Source organism: Lates calcarifer, linkage group LG15 (genome assembly GCF_001640805.2).
Source record: "Lates calcarifer isolate ASB-BC8 linkage group LG15, TLL_Latcal_v3, whole genome shotgun sequence".
NCBI classification, from domain to species: Eukaryota; Metazoa; Chordata; class Actinopteri; family Centropomidae; genus Lates; species Lates calcarifer.
Genome location: NC_066847.1, coordinates 30,540,878 through 30,567,882, shown reverse-complemented (window position 1 = coordinate 30,567,882; position 27,005 = coordinate 30,540,878). Strand labels below are relative to the sequence as shown.

Sequence of the window (27,005 nt, the reverse complement as noted above, 5' to 3'; positions counted from 1 at the left end):
ATCTCTCATCTGGCCACAAGTGATGAAAGCACTAATCTAATCTAATCAAGAGAGCCACACACAAACCCGTTGCATATCGCACTTCATGGATTATCAGAGCAAAGTGGGAAAAGGATGAAAAATAAAGTGAGTCAGATTAGAACTGATCACTTGAAAGCCTTCTGAATGATGGAGGAGGGGGGAAAAAACCCAAGCACAAAATTGTTAGGATCCTTCCTTTTCTGGGGAGTGGTGCAGCTAGGCCTGCTGCCCCCAGCAGTGGTGAAAGCTCGCTTTTGAAGTTGGAAACGGAGCCTGGAACGTAATCCTGTAAAATATAGTTCTAAATAAAGCTGCATCAAAATTTCATTAGCTGGTGGCCATGGCCTGCTGGCTCACTTTCACCAATTTCACGAGGTGACATTCAACCTCTGTACATTGATCTGACATGTGAGGCCATACATTTTGGCAAATTAAGGCTCCTGAGGATAGCTGTGTAGCTGTTTCTTTCTTTCTCACCCTTAACATAGTCTTATTGAAGTGCTATGGTTCAGCTGCAATGAGTAAAATAGTGCATTATCTTAAAGCTACAACACGCACCAATTCACACACAAAAATAACAGTAATTATTAGCGTGTGTTATGTGTGTGTGTGTGAGTGAGTGAGTGAGTGTGTGCAGAAGTTCTACTCCTGGGGTGTATTGCATTTGCTGTTTTTGTGCAGTTGTCAAGCACAGAAAGGTCACGGCAACAACAGGAGAAAGCAGCGAGAAACGTGACCTGTGGAAAGACTGAATAAACACAAACAGAGGCTGGATATACTGAGAACAGCCATGATATATGTTGTAAACATTAACATTATTCATCCTGGTAAAAATTAACACATGCCATGCATTACTGACATGATAGCCCAACTGTATAAGCTGACAGCAACAACAACAAAAGATTACAAAACAGGGCAGTTACAGCTGTACCTCAGAGGCCTATACTCAATATTGTTGGGCTACATGTAACACATAAATACAGTTTCACAGGTATGGAAAACACATATGGTGAAAAAAAAAGGTTCTGGGAAACCTCCTACGCTACCTGATGAGCACTTATCAGCAGTCAAAATTAATAACAATCTAATGAACATAGTGGCTTACGTGGTCAAGTTGCATAACGGGTAGACACCAGATTTTAAATCATGCAAAGCTAAATAGATAGCTACTGATCTTCAGATTGGTGGATCTAACTTTTTATAGAAACTGGCATTAGTGCTGATATTTACAGCAAACTAGGGTAGTGAAAAAATACAGATGGCCTCTTGCTTGTGTAGCCATAACTGCAAATTTTAATTAAATTTAATTAGAGAGCAATTAAATGCTTCTTCCACATTTTGAGATCTCCCATTGTGAAACAGCATTAGTGTCTACTCTAGGTTTGAGAGTGGTTGAGTCCATTTTCCATGCAAGAGAGTACCACAACTACTCTCATGAACATTCCTGTTTCCCCTCACAACTCCAACTGACAAATAAATGTGAAAAGGGCAAGAGCTGCTATTTTGAAGCCATTTTTCAGCAGAACAGAAAAAACACCAATCTTTACTTTACTTTACTTTACTCTGATTAATGAGGGAGGATACAATCTGACATGGAAGTTGCTAGAGTGCACTCAAAACAGACCAAGGCCATGTGTTTTAGACAGCCACAACATACATCTGCTGTTGTCATGGTTGTGGTGTTTAACCTTGTGATGATTAGAGGAGAGTGCAGCACATGAGGCCAGGATTTTACTACTAACAACTAACAGTTAGCTGTGACCTTGCTTTGTCCACGACAAATACAACAAAAGATATCATCTTGTCCATAGAAGTGACTGACTGTGATGCTGTTCAGTCCAGCGGATGAAATGCTCAGCTGGTGATCTCCATGTCAGAGCACAGCAGGAGCTATGATTTTTATCTCTGGCTACAGATTACCAATGCTCCGTTCATCTCCACACCAAAATCACAAACTCTTTTTAAATAGGATGCAAAATCAATAGAGTGGTTGAGTCAGTCAAATCGACTGCCTTCAATCAATAAGAGAAGTTAGACTGAACAATGCTTTCATTATACACACAGAAACTGACTTGTGCAGTTAGAGCGGTGGCGATGTGGAAGAAAAATCAGATAACACTGAGTGACATTTAATATCACCAATCAATGAAAAGATCATAATGGAATTTAACTCCTGAAATGTACACAGGTACACAGCTATGACATTTAGCATATCTGAGAACATGTAGATATGTTCTAGTACACAATAGTGTAGTGACACATACAACATGTTTTCCTTTATATTTATTCAGTCTTACTCTGTTTAGGACCATGAAGAAACAGTAGAATTAATGTGTCTCTTGACATTTGATACCCCCCTCTTCCCTGTGTCAGCAGAAAGCCCTCTCCTCATCACTTTCCTGTGGAGTTTAGCAGTCCTCAGGCTCCAATACTGATGCTGTCACTTTCTATGTCCAGGACCTGCCTCATTGAAGGCTGGCTGATCAAAACGCTGCTGCCGTCTGCATTGTTAAAATAGGCAGCAGAGGTAAAGACTAACTTGGACATCTCTAGCCAAGAAACTGATTATATCCACACTGTTCTTGCAGCCTTGCAGTGTAGTATATATATATATATACAGAGTACCAGTCAAAAATTGGACTCACCTTCTCATTCAATGGTTTTTCCCTGTTTTTACTTTCTACATTGTAGATTAATATTGAAGAGATCGAAACTATGAACTATTAAGTAAAAAAACAAACAAAAAAAAAAAACCATGTTAAACAAACCAGAATATGTTTTATATTTTAGATTCTTCAAAGTAGCCCCCTTTTGCTTTGATAACAGCTTTGCACACTCTTGGCGTTATCTCAATCAGATTCATGAGGTAGTCAACTGGAATGGTTTTCCCACAGTCTTGAAGGAGTTCCGAGAGGTGCTGAGCACTTGTTGGCTGCTTTGCCTTCACTCTGCAGTCCAATTCATCCTAAACCATCTATTAGGTTTAGATTGGGTGATTATAGAGGCTAGGTCATTTGACACAGCACTCCATCACTCTCCTTCTTGGTCAAATAGCCCTTACATAGCCTGGAGGTGTGTTTGGGGTCATTGTCTTGTTGAAAAACAAATGATGGTCCCACTACGCACAAACCAGATGGGATGGCATGTCGCTGCAGAATGCTGTGGTAGCCATGCTGGTTAAGTGTGCCTTGAATTTTGAATAAATCACCAATAGTGCCACTAGCGAAGCACCTGCACACCATCACACCTCCTTCTCCAGAAGGTGAGAACTACACATGTAGAAACCATCTATTCACCTTTTCTGTGTCTCACAAAGACAAGGCGAGTGGAACCAAAAACCTCAAATTTAGACTCCTCAGACCAAAGTACAGACCTCCACTGGTCTAATGTCCATTCCTTGTGTTTCTTATTCTTCTTGTTCTTCCTCAGAAGTGGTTTCTTGGCAACAATTCGAACATGAAGGATTCAAACCTGTCTCCTCTGAGCAGTTGATGTTGAGATGTGCTGCTACTTTTTGCAACAGCACTTGAGGACACAAAGTTCTTGAAATTTTCCAGACTGACTGACCTTCATGACTTAAAGTAATGATGGACTCTTTATCAGTTGAGTGGTTTTTGCCATGGTATGGATTAGAACAGCAGTCAAAGAAGGCTATTCACTGTATAGAGCTGTGTACCAACCCAACCTCTGTACAACACAATTGATGGTCCCAAAGACATCAAGAAAGCAATAAATTCTACAAATTAACTCTTGACAAGGCACACCTGTTTATTTCATGGCAGCAAGTAGACTACCATTCTATCATATGCCATGTGTAGCGCACATTAACCTCAGCTGAATTTAAACAGGCTGGCAAAGTTGGAATCACTGCTGGAACCAAGCAGGTAAGGTAATTTTCCAATTCACTTCAATTTTATTTTTTGACAAACACAATTTAATGTAAATGTGTTAGTGTATTTTAGAAATAATTTTTGGCCTGTGCCTAAATGGTTGTTATCTGAATGAAAAGTAAAGTCATTAATTCTGTTGGTCATGAGAGCCCCTGCATGGTTCCCTGCATTCTGCTATGTCTTGAGATCTTGACCCTGCCTGTAGAGTGCACAAGGCTGCATTCACAGCCTCAACAGATGAAAGGAGAAGACAAACCTGTCATGTCTAAAGGTAGCAAGGTAGATCCCAGATTTAAAGGACCTCAGGCCTGGAGCAGAGAGAGAAGAGGTATTGCGAAAGCTGAGTCAAATGCTGAAAGACAGAGAAGCTGCATCACAGCCCTCGAGAGAGGAGATGGAACAGAGACACCAAAGAATTAAATGGCCCTCCTACTGATGGGGTCAGAGTCACACTGCATAGAAGCATGTCCCCTACATCCATGGCCAGCACACACAGGCGCCCATGGTAAGCTGGTGCATACTGTTGAAGAACTAAAGGCACTTGACTACACCTGCCTAAACACTGATGTGACAGATCATTTTCTTTAGCAGGCCACATAATGCAGAAGAGGAGGTCAGCTCTGTCATCTGAAAATGTCAACAAGCTACTCCGTCTGAGCAACTGGTTAAAAGAAAAATACATTTAATGAACTGGACTGAATGAAGTCATGTCGCATTCACACTGTTCCCAGTAATCTTATTCAACTAAGTGTGAAAAAGGACTGTTCACTTGTCTTGTCTTTTCCAAAGACACTATGGCACTCAGTTAAGCAGGCCTATTCACTGTAGCATTCATTCAGGTGAGATGTTACTTTGCAGACAATTTACAGGCAAGCTGTTTACATACACTTACACAGCAGATATTACTTTAACTGTTCATTATGTGGTTGTCTGATAATTCATTATGGAATACCAGTTTGTCTCAAAATACAAGTGAACATCAGTATTTTAAACTTGAAAAACTTGGTTAAAATGCTAACTGGAACTTCTGAGGTGTCCTGTTATTGTGATTATATTACTATCGTGATGGTAATGGACACCTGCCAGCGACTCTGAAACTACTCTTTTCCATGCTCATGTTAGAATGAAATGCAAAAGCTCACTTAGTATTCAACCGAATCAATCATGCACATCCCAGTCTGATATATATTACATTACAAAGTCCTCAAAGTGCAAGACAGATAGTGCCTTTGAATGCGTAGCTTTCATGCACACAAGACACAGCCACACTGTTGCAACACCCTTCAAGGTCAGTCCAAGGAGAGTCAGTGTGTGGTGTCGGGAAGGCAGCCTGTTCATCATGATTGGATCAGCAGGCCTTTGCGGGGGGTTAACACATCCCAGCGTGCACTCTACTCCCGAGACACCATTCTCTTCCCACCGCATACATAAGTAATCAAGTGTAAGGCCCCTTGATGTCGATCAACAGCTCAGAGATACAGACAGTCAGATATCCAATTACTCCTTATGAAGGTCAGGAGAAGTGGGGGGTCAATGTCGTATCTGATATTTTGTTAAGACTGTAATTACCAACATGTCATTATAAGCTTAACTACCATGATGAGGATGTGACATATTGATTGCTATATAGATGAGGGCAGAAGTGCAGGTACATGTACCATGATGTATGACATGATGGTACAAGAGTATGTCAAGGACAAACTATGTATATTGTAAGAGAGTATGACAAAATAATAAAAGGTGTTTACTTTCTTTATCGTTTGTATTGGTTGTGATGAGTCATCCACAGCTACCACAGGAAGGCACCACAATGTATAATGTGACATCCGACACTACGTTTTGCACACTTACTAGCCAAGTGACATCAGAATGCTTGCTCTGTAACTTTAAATGTGGAAAAGCTTTGGATACATTTGAATGAAAAACTCTCTTTAGGTCCACCATTTTTCCACTGATAACTCCAACCTACATTGCAGTAATTTCTTTATACATCCCACTGAAAGTAATTACTGGTCCAGCCATGACACCTTCATTCTGTCTGACCAACATCTGTCTGAGCTACTGCCAGCATGACAGTTATTTCCTGTTCCTGTCTCGACAGTTTCCAAAAACAGCTGGGAGAACCAGTTTTGAAACATGGCTGACAACCCATTACGGAAAATGAAGTACTCTTTGTGACAGTCATCCAAGCAAACGCCTCCGCAACCGAGACTTACAGTACATGTTCTAAGAGCTGAAACACAATTGCTGTGTTATCTCTAGAGGGTGTATCCATGCAGATGGTATGTAGATTAGGAGAGAAAAGAAAAGGACAGCTTGGAATAAATAGCTGCAGTAAGATAGTTGATGACATGGCAACAACATTCCTCTAGATCTTCAACTGAATCCTTGTCCACCCACACTGGCTCACAAACCTGGAGCTAGAGGCCATGTACAAAACCTTTTTGCTTGGAGAAATGACAGAAATAGACACTGAACAAACCTTGGAACACCTGTGCAACTGAGATTCAGGAGTATTATTATTATTATTATTAGTAGTAACCTATTTATGTACTATGGTATTTGTGTTTCATGAAACTCAATTTGTTCTGAGATTAAATGGTGTGTTTATGTGTGTCAATTTACAATAGAGGCTGTAATAGATGGCTATAATAAAGATACATTCTATTTTATTTTCATTTCATCAAGGGGTTTGGATAACATGGTTGCAACAGGGAGTTCATTTACAACTAGACCTTCTGACACAAATAAGCAAAACCATTCAATAATTGTTAGTTGATGTTGCTTCAATGGTTTTAATGATTCCCATGATATATAAGCAGGATCACTTTATTGGATATCAATTTTAGACTTTTGGATGAATGCTTAATACATGGGCAATTTAGTGCATGGGCTCTCCTCAGAATGTATACAAATAATAATGATAATAATAATATTTAGGGGGCTGGAATGTCTGTGACTCAGCTACCAGACAACTCTGTGGCAGCTAGCATTACTGTTAGCATGGTGCTCGACTCATACTTCACTTGGTTGCAAAGGCCGAGAGGTTTAATCAAGCCTAAGGGCCTATAACAGAGTTAAACTGTCCCTTGCTGGGGGGCGTCGATGTTGCCAAATATTTTCAATGGAAAATACTAAAGGCTGCTCAAAAAGGCGCAGGAGACATCACAGATGAATTAGCATAGTAGTGAAGTAACAATTTACATTTACACAAAATTAAAAAAGAAAAAGAGACAGACGAGCTTCATTAGTTGTGATTTTTTTTTTAAGCTATGATCATCAAATCGATAAATCGACCTCTAATTAATGTAAGCTGTTGCACAGACTGCATAAGTTAGTATTATAGATAGAGAGGATCAGGAAGAATAAACTCACTCTTTAGTTAAATTATTTAGAACAAAATGAAAGAAAGAGTTCCTTAACAAACAGTGACTGGTTGTTAGGGTATGCACACTTACAGCTCATACACATGTTTCTCTGGCTGTTGATTGGTTGACTGAACCAGCTGCTTCTCTTGCTCAGTCCCAGAGTGTCACACCCACAGGACAGCACTTTAATTCAGAGATATTGGTGACTCTCCTCAACAGAGATGAGTGACGGTCTGCCAAAACATCACTAGATTTGTCAGTGGTTGTTTTTTTTTGTGAAAAATAAATCTCTATGGGAGTCTTAAAAATGACCAAATCTGGCAAGATTTCTCAGGCTACAGTTTATGGTTGAGACTGTGAATATGCTGTACGTTTAACCACCATTTTAAGAAAATCACACCTCGTGTCTCTGTGGAGCAGATATGTGCTAGCAGGCAGAGGAAATCTATGGCAAGAATTAGTAATCCAAATCAAAGCTGGGATACATCACTTCATAAATGTTCTCATCCAGAATGAAAGACTCAGATTAACAGCGCTCCAGTTACATTTTAATGAGCACATGTAGACACAAACAATCAAGCTGTGGATAGGCTGCACTGTCAGCTTAACCATGACAGAGAAACTGTTCATATCATCAGAGGAGCGAGCACTAAACAAAGTCAGAAACACACAGTGCTAATGTTTTGGATTTATTATGTGTGCCTCTGTTCAACATTTCATTGCATTCAACTCAAAGGCAAACTGCTATGTTAAGACGTTTGACTGATTAAATTTTAATGAAAGACTTTTAATTACGTTCTCGCATTGTATAAAAGTGTTGTTGCAAGATGACTCGAGGGAACCTTAGAGGAAAACCAATATTAAAAACCCACAGATAAAGCCACAGCAGCACATAGCAATCTCTGACAGATACACAGATTTCCTCAGCCACTTTATGTTTCGTTCAGCAGTTTAGCGAGAGAAAAATGCTTTGTTTCATATTCAGCAAAAATGTGAATGAGCTTTGAATTTCAAGATGGTAGCCTATTACAATCATTTTGAGCGTATCTGTGTCATCTACTGTGCTGACACAGCTCCCTGAAGATGGAGAGCTGGCTTGGTTTAATCATCTTCTCACCCACAGTATGATGATCACACACAGAGAGGAGACAGGTGGATGGATGCAGCATCGTGACAGCCTCAGTCCCCATGACATTATGATACCTTACCATTGTCCTCACTTCCCAACAAAACTTCTCCCTATAAACACATTCCTTTATTCTTAGTGTTGACATCTCATCCTGACAGACAAATACCAAACACCTAAAATAAACCTTGTGGCTTAAGGGAATATCAAAGTGTAGGCAAAGGAGCAATCAATATCTTATTAATGCAGTGGCCACTCCTCTTTGTCAGTGTGAATCAGGATTTGAGAGGTGAATGTCAGTCTAATCACACCATGTGGTTCCCACACTGGATTCTGCTGCCATCAATAAAAAGGCCTTTCACATCCCAATGGGCTTAGCCACAGATAACAATAAGGTTACAGCGAACAAAAGCACCACGTGCCACTTCAAAGTGTGAGGAAATCCAAAACTTGGCAGGCCTCCTGTGGCTGGTGTTGCCAACTATTTTCTACAAAAAATTGCTGTGCACCACTAGAGGATGTGGCCTTGCTACATATTTGTGACACCATACTGTAACAACTATCGAAGTCACAAGAATGTGAGGTCACCGTAACCTTTGACCTTGGACTATAAAAACCAAAAAGGTTCATCCTTAAGTCGAAGTGAACATTTGAACCAGATTTAAAGAAATTCCTTCTAGGCATCACTGAGATACTGCTTTCAAAATAATAGGAGGGACAGATTGACAACCCAAAAACATAATGGCCAAAGCTGTTGGCAGTGTGGAGGCATAACTACAGTCAGACAAGCTGCAAATTCTACACAGCCCCTCCCTATCGGTTATGCAGCTGAAGGCTGTTAAAACAAACTGGTTTTGAGGTAATGTGACTACACATTATAAACTTATTGATTCAAAATACACTCTTCTATTAGAATTCAGACAATTAATTATTCAAGAAAATGTAATTTGTTTTTTCAGTGGGAGAATGAATGGGCTGTTCTCAGTAATTTAAAACTACAGATACTGAAATATAAACCAAACCCAAGCTGTGAACTGTGGATTAAAACAACATGGAAGGAACAACCAAAAGCTTTTTGTTTTGATCCACCTGACCCACCTTTCTCATACTGGCTAAGCAATGAAACCACTCCTACCTTGCAGTCAACACGCAGAAAAGCCAAACTGATAAATGATTTATGCAGACTGTATGTTACCACAGGCCACATTAAAAATACAGGATGTACACACTGCCAAACAGCACTGTAAACTGGGTTTCCTAAACTATCTGAATGAGAGTATTTACACTTCTGTTTAAAGAGTTCTCAGGGGTTTATCTGTTTAGAAAAATGGTAGCTGGAAATATCAATATGTGTGTGCATGTGTGTGTGTGTGTGTGTGTGTGTGTATACAGATGAGTGTATTTATATGGACTTTACTCTGAACAAATAATGACGGAGAAGGTTTTTTGTGTCATAACCTGAAATCAAATATCAGCTTTCTTCACATCAATGTCTTTTCACATTCAAAGTCATCTGCTGGTCTAGCTGACCAGGAATGTCAGCCATTATCAGCAGACACCATTTTAAAATGCCCTGAGATTTCTGCCAGTTTTTTTATGAGCAGATAAGAATAAATCAAAAGTGACATTGTGCTGACCTTTTGGTGCTGAACATCTTGGCAGCGTCTTCTTTCTCCTGCTCAGTGGCTCCGGGAGGGTCGAGGGTTTGATGTTGACTTTTCAAACCTGCAGGAAGCACACACACACGCAGACAGACACACACACACACATACACACAAAGCAAAAAGACAGGGGCAGGGGACAGAAGGAGATAAGAGTGAGATTTTCAGCATCACAGTCAAGTTACTCTCAAGCTGTCTGGATGCCTCGGCCACGCTGACCTCAACAACCTCCATTAGCTGGCCTCCAACTGAGCAAGGCAAATTGACTGGGCATGGCAGGAGGCAATGAGCAGAGCATAACTTAGCCAACATGACAAAGACAAAGCATTGAGTCAAATGGCAGTTTTCATAATTATTAGGTTTTACCTCGCCACAACAGAACCCATTAAAAAAAAGAATGGCATTAATTAGCACTGAAACTCAACTGGAGCAATGAGAAACAATTAAAATGCAATTAAAAAGGGGGACTATATATCTGCTTGTGTAGGCAAACATATCACATGCAGGCTATTAAGGAGCACAGTCTCTGAATGGTTAAGTCCCCAAACTAGGTCTTTCTCTATACGTGCTATACCTGCCACACTGTATAATAGGTGGGAGTTAGCCTCTGCTCTTTTATGTAAAGGTTATCAGAGACTGTGGAGGAGGAGCTGGGGTAAAAGAAGATAGGGTTCAATAATTAATGCTGAGGTCTATGCAGGCTTCACTTCTCACCCTCTCCTGTCTGTAATGAGATGAGTGGAGGGCCAGAGGGAAGGAACGAGGGAAAGGGAAGGAGAATGGGGTGATTAAAGCACCAGACTTGGTCCTATCTACCTTCTTCTCCCCTCCATCATTTAAACGCACAAGCATGTGTGCACATACACACCATGTAATTTATAATACTTGGAGCATGATTCCTCCTTCCTACACACTGGCAGGGAGCAGAGGAGCGCTGAATAAGCAGGCATAAAGGTTAGCAAAGTAGTGTGACACTGGAAACATCTGATAATTCATTCAGGTGACATGGGAACCACAGATATACTCACTAAGGCAGTGGAGAAGCCTAATGTGTGGCTTCCATGAGTTACAGACAATAACAGCACAGGCAAGCTGCCACAAAAATGTATTAGTTCATCATATCATGTTTGGCCAACTGTGTTTGCAGACAAGAAAATATTTTAAATACAGCTTGCAGTTAGGATTAATTGATCTGACAGTGCATTACTTTTAAGGTATGACGTACATTTGATAATGCAATTAGCTGGATTAAGGATTAGAGCAGTCTAACATTTAGAGGCCAGACAAAACAAACATTTTGGATAAGGGTAAAAGCTGTTATCATCAGTTTGTCACCAGTTTTATGTCCCATCAGCTCACTAAGACAAAGCCATGATAGCCAGGATTATGGCATGCTAACATGTCATAGTAAAGCTGAGGCTGATGGGATTTAAGTGCGGGTATATGGTCATAAGGTTAGACAAATCAAAATGTTATCCTGATAATATCACTACTGGAAGTTGTTAAATACATTACAGGAACAAGAAATGTCCAGACCAAATGTAATGACAATCCCTATAGTATTATCCCAGTCCAACTGATTTTTTTTTTCCTGTTACAACATACAGCACTTATCTGCTCTGTAAATCGTGTCGTGTGATCTCCTTTAAAAGAGAAAAATATCTACACATTTATATTTTCATTGTTGTGTGAGCTTTGCATTTGTTAGAATACTGTGTTCCTGTCTCCTTAGATGAAGAACTTGTTTTCATACAGCCAATCAAAGTGTTTGATGTTAAACTAGCCCAGATTTGTAGAAAGCAGTAGCTTCAGCGTTCTGTTGTTGGCAGATGGTCACACTGAACCGGACAGCAGCCGGCTACAGAGCACGAGAGCCACAGACCTTGAAGAATAACCCACATTAGTTTTCCTGTTTAAGTCTCCTTCTTATCTGACTTTTAAACATGAACAATCTTGTCCTGCACTTTAGCTTGTTGTATAAGCCACCGGACATACATTCATTGGAGGAATGTGCACTGGTGTGGTTTTATTCTTCAGTAACACTAACAACACACTGCCCGTGACATGTAGTCACAGTGCAAGTTTGTTGCTCTCATGCTGGAGTTCGGCCTGTCAGCTGCTGTCAGTCAAACACAGACACTGACACGGCCCTCCAGTTGCAGAGACAGAAAATGAGAATTCCTAATGTTGCCTTAAAATATTTTTCCTTCCTTTTAATAATAAAAATTTCTTTGCAAAAAAAGATGTCATTTTTGACTGAAAAAAGGATGACTAAATGTTACTTCAGTCTGACTTTAAAACCACAAATGGTGAATCTCACAGTGGTGCAAGAGGAAAGGTCTAGGGACAATTGTCACTAAGGCTAAATGAATGTCTGTCATGCATTGATTCCCAGAAAATCTTTGGTTTTTGAACAGCAAGTACATTCACATCTAAACAAGCTGTTCTAATACACATAAAAGACAATACAATTATGGCAGCAGGGAGACATTAATGAGATGAGAAATACCTCCCCATAAAAGGCTGCAGGTACATGCACAGCAAAAGCCAATTATTATAAATATTTCATTTCATTAAAGTGAACTGTTTATCTAATCTGAGTGAAAATTCAGGGCCCAGGGAGTACAGAGAGATAATTTCAAAGAGTCGCACAATTTCCTTTTTCTGCCGTTGTTAAAATGTGACTCATCCTCCCGTTCGTCACAGTTTTGCAGGGCTTTAAAATGATTACACAGAGCGCTTTACCAAACCCAGCACTCCCCTCAGAAAAATAATAACAAATCTTCAATTTTTCAAGAGTCTGTACTGAACCAAGGCAAAAACTGAAAATACATTTTGACATTATTTGGGATTATATGAGGACAGCTTCACTTGCCAGTGGGTTTAAGAACAAACTGGTAAGTTTCTTTTTTTAAGCAATATACAGTAAAATGAAAAGCAACCTCAAACCACCAAAGATGAGAAAGTAAAGGATACTAGAGAACAACAGAGAACAACATTCATGGAAATGGACCCAGCTGCTGCATGGTCTCACATGGGAAATTCATCATTAATGTTATGTGAACTAACATTTGAAATGTTCTTTTTACTCAAGTTTTTAAACTGTGATAGTATTCACTCAACTCACAAGCTTCACATTCCATCCCATAAGAAATCTGTACAGAGTTGATGTTTATTGTCCAGAGTCTGACTCCGTCACTCCCTATGAGCATAAACCAGGCTTAGTGCAAAGAGACCAATGCAATCAAAGCCTACACTGACTGCCCTATTAGAGACGGGATGCTAGATGTATGTTACAGTGTGTAGCATATGCCATGTATGCTAGCTAGCACTTGCTTCATTCTATTTTATAAAAGCATGTAAAGGCTAACTGTAAACAGACTATTGTTCCTTTCTTTTTTGTAGATTTGATATCTTTGTTTGTTTGTTCTGAAATATGGTTTTGGTATACCCTAAAAGATATAACAGGAAATTAAATGTAGGCTCTGTTATTTATAAAGCTCACTTTTTTAATACAGTCCTATATAGAAATCATGTAAGTGCTGATCGTGATTTAGGCTCTTCACTCATGCCAACATTATTTCAAAATAAGAGTCTTCTTGCTTGTGTTCAAACACCCAGTTAGCTGGAAGACAATTAAGAAGATTTTATTTTATTTTTTTTAATTAATGTATTTATTTTTTTGTTTTGCCTCTGTTTCATTTAAATTAACTGCATTCAGATTCAGATCAGACATATCGGTCAACTTTAACTCAACATTATATCCAAAATACTACATTTCATTAATTATAGCTACTTCAGCCTGTAACACAGAAAGAGGAAAACCTGGATCTCAAATTCTAACCAAAAATTACTCAGATGAAAATATTTTACAAACAAGCCTTGGTGTTAAGACCCAGGTGACCTTTGTGTTACAGCATATAGAGAGTCTAAAGTGGAGTAAGTGGAGTATATCACTTTTGCCACTTTTGCAATGTGTATAAAGTCTATAAAAGATCTTATTTGTTTATCTGTCTTTCACTGATGCATAAAGCTAAACCACAGCAGTGCACCAGAGGAGCCCTGTGGTTCCCCATGACATGAATGGACCTTGTCTACTTCTAGCTCCATGGCAAAAGAACCTTGTTTGAGGATGTTTTTCCTGCCGAGCTTCATTAAGCCAGCCTTGTGTTTCAGCTTAATTGTCTCTGGGCGTGCAGAGCATCCTGACAAACACTATCAGCATCCAAGCATGTAATGGATTGAGGCGAATCCCTCAGACAGACACAGGGACAGCAGGTATTGTCGGTGCTCGGGTCTGCACTTCTGCTGAAAGCTGCTGACCGTAAAACAACGACACAGGGATGATGTGTTAGGCCTAACACAGGCAGATTTAAGTTGAGGGCTGACAGTGCTTTTTCACAGAACACAAAGATGAGCTAAGCATGTATCTAGTGCACTGTTAACACAACTAAATGCAAACACATGAGCGCAAACGCTACCTCAGTCAAATACAGTAAACTGGATTCAATGTATCAAATCCATTCTGTTTTAAATTTAAATTCCAGTTTTACCTGCCATTGGGTTTATGAATGACTGATGAGGAGGTAAACAAAGATATCAGCTGCGCTGCTTCCTGGATGAAATCCAGGGTATGAGCAGGAGAAGTGGAGTATTGATCAGGGGTAGGATTAGCTGGCCCAGCATGCTGCTAAATCAGTAACAGCCATGAAGAAGCACAGAGGAAGGAAACAACATACCACCACCCACGTAAGGTAGAGATGACATATTATTCTTGAGCAATGCAAGTCCATTTTCTGTTCTAGTATGCCTCAGAAGTATAGGAAAGTCTGTATTCTGACTGTAGAACCATAGAATTATATATAATTTATTTCTAATGTCAGAATAGGGTTAGGTTTGACTGTATTAATAGTTGATAGATTTGAAAGGTGAACAGCTTACTAACATCTGTAAGACTGCCTGGTGCAGCTTTAATACAGAGTATACTCATGTTTTCTTACAGTGCTGCTCAAGAAAAGTAAAGGATTCAGTGAAAGAGAAACCAAAGCCTAATTAGAAATTACAAGTTTTTGTTGAGTATTACATTTTAGGCTGGCAAAAAACAAAATACAGCCGTAAAAACATCTGTACAGCCAACAGCTGCAGTGGCATTTCAATCAGGGCCTGGTTTGCTGCAGTGATATGACTCATCTTCCCTTCTGTTCTCCACCCCTGTCCCCTGGTTGTCCCATTGTCTGCACCTCACCATTGTTTACATCTCTGCCCCTCTGGTCCCTCATCTCTCCTTCTTCCCCAATTCATTTCCTTGGCTGTGTCTGGCGGCACACACAGAGCCTGATTGCAGTACGTTTCCTGAACTAATAGGGGTCACATTAGCCTGGCAGGAAACACAGTGCTATTATGGAAATGCTCAGTCAATTACTGGGCAACGAATAAACACCCCCTCTGTCATTTCTGACTTTCAATATTTGCGTTGGGCTAATGGTCGCGATACATGGTTGTTATCTTCTCAGGGGCACCTTATCTGAGTCTCCCGGAGGGGCTCGACAATATGCTCGAGGTCAGTTGTGTCATTGTTGGATTGTTGGGTTGCCCTGGATGAGAGCATTTCCCTGACAAATGAAAAATCTGACTGTAAATTTTGCCAGCCAACTCATTAGTGGAAAGGGATAATGGATTCATCTTGTTTGACCTCACTGCCCAAACACATCATGTAGCCTCAATGGTACTCCTGTACTGACACTAGTGAGAATATCTAATTTGGAACCAAGTATGATGACAGATGTATGTTTGACTTTCAGAAATTCTGTCTTTAACTAACTGGATTGATTCAGACAGAAAAGCTGAAAATCTGATTAAATAAAAACGTAAGATAATAACCTTAACATGTTTAGGGGCTCACTGCAACTAATACATCTGAGTTCTTCAGTTTACTTCCTCATATTCCACCATCTAATAGAGCACCAGGAGGCTCATTTGAGCCTGAATTATAACAGCTATATCTTTTACAGACAGCGTACTTTGAGTGATATTAGAGCCACAATCTATGCTTATGGGAATGCCACCACAATGAGGATAAAATATGGAAGACTATAAATGTTTCTTAAATTACTATTTCCACTAAACAGAATATGAGTTCTCACTGGCTGAGTTCATTTAATATGTTTTACTAAATTTTCTGAACCACTCCAATAATGAATTTAAAATACAAGATAACAAGGTAAAAGTGTGGTTGTTAAGTGAGCTCCCAGTAAAACCGATGGTCTGAGAACTCATATTTGAAATTTGCCATAAAGTTCTGAATAGATGCTATGGTATATGATAAAGACAGTGGGCTCAAGTACAACATTTCCAATTGCCTGGCTAGTATGTTTGAGTCAGACTAGGAACAGACCTTAAAGAAATAGTTTGACACTTTGGGGAATACATTTATTCACTGTAGAGAGGAGATTGATGCCATTTTCATGTCAGTGCATAATGTATACAGCCAGGAACAGTAGGCGGTTATTTGAGCTATAGTACAAAGACTGGAAGCAGCAATTATATGACCATTTCTACCAATTTACACTCTTTTTAACTCAACAGTCAGAAATTAGCGCATATTAACCAGAGGGGTAAAGACAGAGGACAACACAGATTCCAAAATCCTGTAAGACAGTAATCCTTGAAACTGAAGTGTCTGCAGACAGGGCCAGAGAGGGAGAAGGAACTTCATAATAGAAAGGTGAATGTAAAGGAACAGTTTCACATTTTGGGAAACTTGGGACACTTATTGCTTTCTTGACCACAGTTAGATAAGAAGATTGCGAACACTCTCTTGTTGATACAGCAAATAGGAACTGGGACCAAGACCGGAAAACAGCTAGCCTGGCTCTGTCCGGAGATAAAGTCAGTGAACTGGCACCAGCTCAGAAAAAGATTGTTAGTTTAACCTGTACAAAACCAAACATATACTATTTGCTCTTTTATGACTAGTTATTTGCTTCTCATTAGATAGGTGGATATATGCTGCCGACTCAAGCTTCAGCTTAGCATAAACACATGGAAACTATCCCTTAACTACTTACTTGTTAGCCTGAGCTGTGCCTCAAATGTGTTAAACTACTGTGGAAAAAAAAAGAAAAGAAAAAAACAATTTTACTAATCCATGCTATTTTATGTGTGCTTGCCTTTGATAGCTACCTATTTAAATATGATTTCTCCTGTTCAGCAATGTCAAATATAGGTGTGTCAAAATAATCTTAACTCAAGATTCACACACTAGCTTTTCCAAAACTTTTAAGCAAATAGAATCGGCTAAGGTGTTATGAGTTGACTGGAATATCAGTCATGTAATGATATGTGGTTGTATAATGTGACCCAAATGGTCTTTAGTATTATGTATGTTGGGATAGCAAACTCTCCCCCATATACAACCACCTGTGATGATATCTTACTTGATCAGAGGACAGATGAGTAAAATCCTTAAACACGGCATACTTTATAATGTTATATATTTATAATGTTATCTCACAGATGTCAACATCAACTGCTCAAGATTGGAAAGAAATTGGTCTGATGTGTTATGACACCCAAATCATAACTACCCTATAATCAGCCCAACAATGTTTGTTTACAGTACAGAAAGCAGCAGAATCCTAGGAAGTTCCTACTCTGAACATGTTCAACAATTCCTTCATCTTTCACACATGTGCAACACTATCTCCTGCGTGTAGCGATGTTAAAGGTGACACAGTCAATGGAGAAAGTCGATTAAAAAATAATTAATAAAAAAAAAAAAACACTTATAATATTGACAGGAGGGCCTAGCATCAAAGTCATTCCTCACACCAGGGATGGTGACTCTTTGCTCATGCTTGCTTCTACATTGTAACATCATTCCAGTTAGGAACAACACAACCCCATGACAGAAAGATATGCCAAGAAAACTGCTGAGAATTTCTTCTTTAGAGTTCAGTGTTTACTCAAAATAAACCTCTGCCTTCCTGGTTGATATATTTCTGCTGTACATGCATGGAGGCTGCACATGACGATGACAAGAGTGTTTAAAATAAAAAAGAAAAAAAAAAGAGAAAACCTCAGCTTTCCAGCAGAGTAGCTAACGGCAAGGTATGTACGAAAGCTAGAACGCTGTCAGTTTGAGTTAAAGACATGTACACAGTTGGGTTGGGGACTGTTCTCTGCTGAGTCACTTCACAGCGTGATATTAGGCTGACAGAGACAAATGCCCATGGAGTGTCAGTCAAAAATGACCCCATCCCCTTGCTTTGATTCAATTAGTTTTCAAGCAGTGTCCCAAAGTAGAACCAAAGGCAATGTTCACTCAACTTAAGTGATGAGGCCAAATCAGATTTTAGTTCGCTGACAGCGTCGCCTTCTCCCCGTCAAGTTATGCAGTGCAGGTTTTGTGATGTATGTCATCTGGCTGTTGCATTATCACTCCATTTGCCCGGGGGAAATGCAGTCAGAACATGCCCTTAATTTACCCCGACAGCTATTTGGATGATAAGTTTTGTCATTAAGGTAAAATTTGCAGATTTATCAGAAAACGTCGGCATGAGCAGGGGTGAAAAATGGGAGAACAGAGGAAATGAGCACGGATTCATCACTCTCAAACCAATTCGAGAGAAACAGATTTAATCACTTTATGAAACATCAACATCCAAAGAGTTCCTACGCCATCCTTTATCCTATCCATGTAATCAGTGATTTGGGTCACATGGCCAGTCCCCAGCACATCATGTGCCAGGAAGACTGGGAGAAGACAAAAGAAGAGGGTGGTTTGTTGCTCTGTTCAAGGGAGGAGGAGACGTGAGGGGGTCACTGGGCTGGGTTCCTGTGGCTTAGCATGGCAAATCCTCTGTAATCCTCCAACCAGTCCCATGGTACTGTTTACTGTATGTAGGTAAGCTATTATGGACCCAGACCAAGCCCGCCCCACCACCATGTAAGCTACATCCTACAACTGCTATACTGTATGTTCGTCCTCCCCTATTGTTTACCAATTCTTTCTTCTAAGAGGACTGCTGAGGATGTTCATCCTTTGTAAGTCTCTTTAGAGATTATCATCATTAGACGGTGGGGTAACAGTGAGAGAGCCAGACAAAAGAGATGGAAGTCACACAGAGAGGGGCGAGAAAACGAATCATTCCGCAGGGTATTTATACCAAAACGAGGGAAGTCTGGAGGAGGGAGCTTTATGGCCTGCTGTCGAGATGCATGATCACAGATTTCTTTTAGATACAACAAAGGATCAGTACAAATAAGTGGAACCTTCTCAGTGACTCCAGATCAGCATTCCTACATATAAACATAAGTCATTTATAGCAAAGTACACCTCAGACGAAGCATCAAAGTGGCATGAAAGCATGACCCCGTCTGGGATTCTCCAGAGCTTCTTCATAAACAATATCTGAAGCCAGTATGGACCCATAAAACAACATAATGGAACAATGTATTTCTTGGAAGCCTTAAAAATTCATTTTCCTAGAATCACATTACAACAGAAGGCAACAAATCACTGTGTCACTGCCCTTGTCATTATCTAATTGCTTTCTTGTGGATTCAAGACCCTCCCTCCCACAATTCCCTGTCTGTCTCCCTCTCTCTGTCTATTAATGTTTTGCAACACCACCCCCACACTTTTCTATCAATTCTAAAAAATTCAGCATTATCAAAAAGTACAGTCTGTGAAAGATGAAAAATTGCAAAAGCTAAAAAAATAAAAAATAAAAAGGTATTTCTTTTCTACATCTAAAATTAATCGGTAAGTTTTAAACCAAAGTTTAAATACTTTCAGGTAGAACTGCAACAAACTAAATGATTGTCACAAAGTTACTTTAACTATTTTGATGATCAAATGTTTTAGTGAAACAAGACATCTGAAGATGTCATCATTAGCTCTGGAAAACTGTAATGGCAATTTTTCACTATTTTCTGAAGTGTTATAGACCAAATAACTAATCAATGAATCGAGACAACACCTGAAAAACTAACTGATAATGAAAATAGTTGTCGCTTCAGCCTGAGTCAATAATATTCTTATGAACACACAATAATGTTATGTGTGGCTGGTTGAATTATGCTCCCAATTTATCAGTTATTCTGCGAAAGATTTTTCTTTCGATCATCTATTGCAGAATACTGAGCAGACTAGCCTGGCAAACTACATAAACAGTCTCTTTAGAAGTGATGTAAGGATTGAAAAATATTCCATCTAGCTGCTGAGTCTGCCTTGTATGAGCAGTTTGTAAGTACACTGTTGTCATCAATTCAACACATTTCATTAATCACAGTTTTTATACCATGTGCACAGATTTTTGAGACTGAGCAACTACAATGTCTTTCTTAAGCCTGAAAGCCTGAAAAACAAAGTGCTTAACAGAGTCAAAACTTTGGCCCACGATCAGAGGGAAGGTGATTTTGGTTGCAGACAAACCTTCTTTTGTAGACGTATTAGTTTAAGATTCTCATTCTCACGAGGCAGTACACAGCATCATTCAGCCTCAAATGTTCCTTTAGTCTTTTTCATAACAGGAACTTCACTATTTCTCAAACTCAAGTGGGGGTTTGAACATGGATTAATACCAGCCAGTTACAAAGGAAGATTTGACACCGTCTCTAGCCGAGATGGTGGCTCCCTCTGGTCTGTTTGATGTAAGAGTCCTCAAAAAACCATCCATCTGTATTGCAAATACACACAATATCAGTTCCTCACTGGGAACTATTAATTACTCACAGGATCCAGGATCAGCTGTTTTTTTTTTTTTTTTTTTGCATAGAACTGCAGTACTTAGAAACCACAGAATCTCCACAGAAGTGCTTATAACTGCATGGGGCCACTCAGGGTTCTACCAGCTCTACCATTATGTAAGGTCAAACAGCACAGCTTTGTGTAAAAGCAGTTTGCACTGTACATTGTCAAAGGAAACACCCAATTTAACAGTATGAAAACAGCAGCAGCTTAACACTCTAACTCATTTTCCACAAAGTGTGTTTTCAGGAAACACTCTGCCTGGCAACAAGTCAGATCTGATGTTAGTAATTCAGTGTTTGTATTCCTCAGGGTAGCACAGAGGTTCTCCACTCTGCCTCAGAGCTGTGTGTGTGTGTGTGCACGCATTAATGAGGTTGCAGAGATGGATGAGATAGTTGCAGCTGTTAAGACACCACATGACTTTAGAGCCTTTCACAGATGAATCTGAGATACAGAATTTTGTCATGATGATCTTAATACAAGAACAAACCTCATTCCTTACAACCTAAACTTATCAGCAGCCAAAAAAAAAAAGATAAGAACAAAAAAAGTAGAGAAGAAGAAGCAGCAAATGCATGACATACAGATAAGGAAACATATTTAATAGAAGTCAACTAATTGAATTTGTTTCTTTTTTAAGTAACATGTATGTAATTATTTCTACAAAGTGAACAGAGTTTGGTTTCATCAACATGAATCTCAATGCAGTAATCAATTGGTAACAGCAAGCACTCACTGATGATGGGAGGGTGAAGGATTAATCAAAGCCAGCAGGACCGTGCATAATTTGATCATGAGAGTCATCACTCAAGGTGTGTGCATGTGCGTGTGTGTGTGTGTGTCTATCGCTGCCATCCCTTACAGCAGTGACAGAGGTGATGGTTCTGGAATTTTATTTTGTCCTATGAGGTTAAATTTCAATCAAACTTTATTTGTAGAGCACAACAGGGCTGAACAACATGCAAAGAAGAAAATCATACTGCGATTATTTTAACAAATATTGCGATTGTGAGATGAGTCACATTTTATTTTCAATGGAAAAAATATAAAAATGACAATGACGTTACAAACAGCATGTTCCCTTACATCTGGAGAAGATGATTTGTAGTGCTGGCTCACTTCTGTAACAGCAAAATGTTTGATTTGTAATGGTATGCTGTGACACATTTTATCAGCTCCTGCTCCTTGGCCAAATTGTGATTCTGATAATATTTCAATTAAGCCCTAGAGCACATTTTGTATGGGTTAAGTCAAATCTTAGTGCTTAACTGATGACTGACAAGTTGGTAATCAGACGGTACAAATGTAAACAGTAAGAGACAAGTAAGACAATTGGAGGTTCCTGTACACAAGAAATAAATATGATGTAAAATGTATAATGCAAATGATAAAACAGAAAATAAATGAGAAGAAATTAAAACATTTTAAAATAAATCTAAACCTACCAAATGTATTGGCCATAATGTGGTGATATGGTATTGACATTTTTAGTTTATTCAAATAAAAAATAATGGAATCAATACAATTGTAACAATAACCCAAAAGTGAAAGCATCTTTGGTTGGTCAAAATCTAGTATAATATTATGATATCATATTGCGACACGTTTTCATGAGAACAACTTGTAACACTTGTCAACACAACCTCCATCTCTCTCTGCTTTAAACCAACCAAACAAACTAACCTTCAACATCTCACTGACCTTGAACAAACTACACTGCACATCAGCAAAACGCAGTGTGTCTCTGAACAGCAACACTGATCCCCCCCCCCGGCCAGCCCTGTACCTGAACATGCTGACCCCGCTCTGGACTGATATGTTTCATTAGGATGTACAATAAGAGATTAAGCAGCCTGGGCAATATACAGTACAGGCTTTTCGACCATCTTACCCTGGAGGCAGCTCACTTTTTACCTTATGGGGCTATACCTTATTGCATTATGCAATGGTGTAATAGGCTTAGCAACATGCTACTCTGCAGGAGGGGGAGTTTTGGGCACACTCTGATGACTCACTCATTAAGTCTCCCTTCCTCTGAGCTTTCTAGTTGCTGAGGAGTGAACTTTTCACACTCCCACATTAACACTGACCTCAGATAACATTTACAGTGGAGTAAAGAAGCTGAACATGCAATTATCAACTCACTGCAACAAGACTTCACATAAAAAATAATTGTTTTATATTTGCATGTCTGACTTTGTAATGGAATAATTTCAATTTCTGGCGTTTCTGTTGGATTTTCATGGTTTTGGTTTACCTCTATATTACTTAGTAGGAAGTCTAAATTGACCTTACAGAACTTAATGCTATCTTTATGCTGCTGTGGTACCAACATGGTTCCTGAAATATTCCTGCAAGGAGTTCCAGCTTACTTCTGCTGGGATGTTTATTCACAAAAGCTTATAAAAAATTGATTTTCAGACACAGAAATGGCTGATATACATGTTACTTGTAATGTTTGTGGTAAAACAGAAATAACCTACATCTGGACAGTGATCGAAGTACAGTTTAACAACATTAATAGCGTGAAATGGCGTGTTTCGGAGGAATTACAGCGACCCTTCACCTGAATTTCACCTGCACCGTCTGGAAACATCACAACAAACAGCATCCCTGAAAGAACTATTTTTAAACCATCTGGGCTCACGAGCTGCACCAGCTGCGCGGAAACACAACACTTCACAAACATTAAAGCTTTATAAGGAAACGACTTATCCGGCTATATCACAATATAAGCCGGGTGAATTGTTTTCGGAAATGGGGAACACGTCGCTGAACATCAGTACTTACTTTCCAGACAGACGAAAGGCGATGAGCCGCTTCAGATGCTCGCAAACATATTCGTTCACAAGATTTTAGTATTAGAGGTGTTTCTTCATCAGGCGTGCACCATAGCGGGAATGTACACAGAAGCAGACATGCGGAGTCATTTGACCTTCTCCCAATAGAAACTACCATCGGTGAGACGTAGGATAGGGGAGGAGCGGACCATACCAAGCAGGCGTCCCGGCATGGTGAGGGGGGGAGGAGGAGGGAGAGCTGTCATCTGGGATGTACTGCAGGGATGAGCATGATACAGTGGTTGCAGTAAAGACAGGACATGTTTTAGTTATGGTGTCTTATTTAGGAAAATCATCTATTAACTATAGTTATACATGATTGTAGTTCAGAAAAAAAAAAAACTGTATAATTTTGCTGTGAAATGTGGAGGAATAAAAGCAGACAGAAGCATAAACTGTAAATACACAAGTAAATTATCAGTGAATTAAATCACTATTGAATCAACTAACACTTCAGTATTTCTACAATAAATATGATTGAAGCTGTGAACTGTTTCTCATCATATAGCTGCTTCCCCCGAGATGCCATGGTTCATCAGTTAAAGATGAATGTTAGGGTACAGTGGCTGCACAGTCACTGTAAGACCATGCATGACTATTAAAGAAATAAATGAAAGTCAGGGATAAAAAGGGGAAAAAATCAATAATTAAGGAAAGTGAGGTTACTAGAAAATTGACTGTTGAAAAGGACCAAACACACACAGTGTATGTACTGTGTATTATACTGGTATATTCTTACAATATAGCAGATAAAAAGGACACTTAGTAAATCACTAAAACAGTGTAAGTCCCCACAAGACTTTAATGTGATAACACTACATATAAAGTAACCAACTTCCCCCACAGAGATGCTGTACATCCTGTCTGAATATTACTTGAATATACTTCAGTAGCAAATATGGATCATAAATTAAATGGCATAATAGGTCACTGAACTCCATACTGAATTACTCAGTAGGCCAAATGTCACACTATTAATTCGTGGACAGGCTTTATGAAGTATTACATCTAATAGCCTTGAATGTAGCGCTATTAGCTACCAGCTCCACTCAGGAAAATACTCCTTGCAATGTTGCATCAGTATAAGCCTGCAAAATAAGAGTAAAGTCCTGGCAGTGATGAATTTAAAACACCTTGGGCTTTTTCTTTACATTAAGTGTATGGCCGTAGGGGGACACACACTTAATAGTCTCATATAAACCACTGCTACCTCTTCAGGGGATCATCCTCATGCACTATAAAGTTGTCATTATGGACAGAAAGAAGAAAACGCAATATAGACATCAAAGTGGCTCAGTGTTGGGACTCAAGGTTACAGAACAACATTGCATGTTCTGTAACCATGCATTTGAGATGTTGCTCACGGCTGTGCTTGTATTTAACATTTATATTGCAATACAATGTATGTGCTGTTGTAGTGCCATGACCTGGTATTCATGTATCAGTTGTTGGGCAGATGAGGCCCAAGGCCACATGCAGACTACTGCCTCTCTGGCTGCATCAACGACACCAGGACTTCGTGCCCACTGAGTTGGAAACTGCATTTCTCAAGTATAAATGAAGACTTGTTACTGTATTGATTGATGGTGCACTTCAGCAGTGAGGGGCTAAAATCGATGAGCGCTGCATGGAGTCTGAAGACTGAGGGCTGAAGACTGATGCCTGTGATGCCTACCCTCCTGAACACCCCAGAGCTCACTCATAAATAAATGAAGGAGACAGCGCATTTCCTGAGAAATTGCTTCTTTTTGTCAAAGGAAGGGCCTCTGTATACCTTTTCACGTCATATCATATAGAGAACAGAAAAATGCCCTCACAAATAAGCAATAAAGTCCTGGTTTTTCTTTTTCAAGGAACAAGAAATCCATTCATCAGAAATTAGTTAAAGAGGTACTTCATTGCAGCAATAACATTAAGTCTGTATGTATGTATGTATGTATGTGTGCTTTTCCTCAGACCCATCTGAGTCAGTATGAATATCTCATTAGAGTGAGTTAGAGTGAAAATGCTCAAAAGATGTATTGTATATTGTTAAATTAAGCTGCATGGAACAGTAACAACGAAAAGGAGGGATACTATGCCATTCAGACATTAACTTTGTATTAAGTGCTCTTTCTTGGTGTGTATATGTAGTGAAGCTGTGCAGCAAAAATGTAGAATATTTATTGCAGTTGGTTAGTGATGAGGAAATGTTTGAAATGATAAGTCTTTCTTGGTGATATTGCACCATTTAATATGACAGCCAGGCAGCTGTTCCATCAGTTTGTAATATATTCTCCCTCTTGGCTATACAGGGAAGGGAGATATTTTTTGTAATTCTACTGAGAAAAAGGAGGAAAATAGATATATTTCCTTTTCTCACTATCAGTAAACTTAGTGTGACTCTAGAAACAAGATTGAAAATATACAGCCACACTACTGTAGCAACTTTGTAAGATGAGGGCACAGTGATGCAAATGCTAATGTCAGTATGCCAATATGCTGATGTTTAGCAGGTATACTGTCACCATATGCCCTTTCCAGTACGGTAAGAAGGTACATTTATTCAAGTCCTGTATGTAACTACAATCTGGATGTACTTGTCCTTGAAACGTCATACTTCCTTCTCCACTACACTTCAGAGGGAAAGATAGCTTTTTAATCCACTACATTTGACAGCTACAGTTACTAGCTGCTTTGCAGATTAAGATTTTACATACAAAATATGTCATCAGTTTATAAGACATGATGCACTTTGTCAAACAGTACTCAGCCTTTACTGACTGACAGTGGAGATAAACAGGAGAGGTATGGGAATTTTATATTTTAACACTGCCAAGGGTTGTGATGCTTCCACTGATATGGCTGGCACTGAGTTTGGGAACAAATAAAAATAAATAGACAGGATAATGCAAAAGCTTTTGTCAGCGTTGGACAGTGCAGGTATACAGCTATTTCCTGGAAGCAATATGAACCAGTGTAAACTAGATTTGTATCAAACTCACAAAAATACCAGTAGAAACTATTTGGTCGTGCATTTTAGACCTGCACTGCTTCCCTCATCTTTACACTGTGAATCTGAAGAAACATGAAGATTAGGAAAATTGGACTGATGGCACCAAATAAAAGTTCAGGATCACCAAAGTCTTTAGGGTATACCATCTGGGATCATGAAAGTCTGTTCAAAATTTCATGGTAATTCATCCAATGGCTGTTGAGATAGTCTAGACCAAAGTGGTGCAGCAACAGACAAAGTGTCCAGACCAACCAACCAGCATTTCCATCTCACATGGTTTAAAATCACAGCTACCGAGGGAGCACAGCAGTTTTCCTTTGAGCTGGTGCTTCAGACCATCATACCACC

General features: G+C 39.3%; 1 protein-coding gene across 3 annotated transcripts in view; it reads right to left on the bottom strand.

Annotated features, from left to right (window-relative positions):
• Positions 1 to 23,769, bottom strand: part of oxr1a (oxidation resistance 1a) — a 145,265-nt gene extending 121,496 nt beyond the window's left edge. For 2 of the 3 annotated variants that reach the window (XM_051076229.1, XM_051076232.1), the window contains exons 1-2: positions 23,613 to 23,769; positions 10,043 to 10,130 (exon numbers count right to left, since the gene is read on the bottom strand). In XM_051076229.1, coding sequence (XP_050932186.1) covers positions 10,043 to 10,059 — 17 coding nt within the window. In that variant the 5' untranslated portion in view covers positions 10,060 to 10,130; positions 23,613 to 23,769. The remainder of the gene's footprint in view (positions 1 to 10,042; positions 10,131 to 23,612) is intronic. The other variant, XM_051076230.1, reaches the window with a different exon arrangement.
• Positions 23,770 to 27,005: the final 3,236 nt, after the last annotated feature.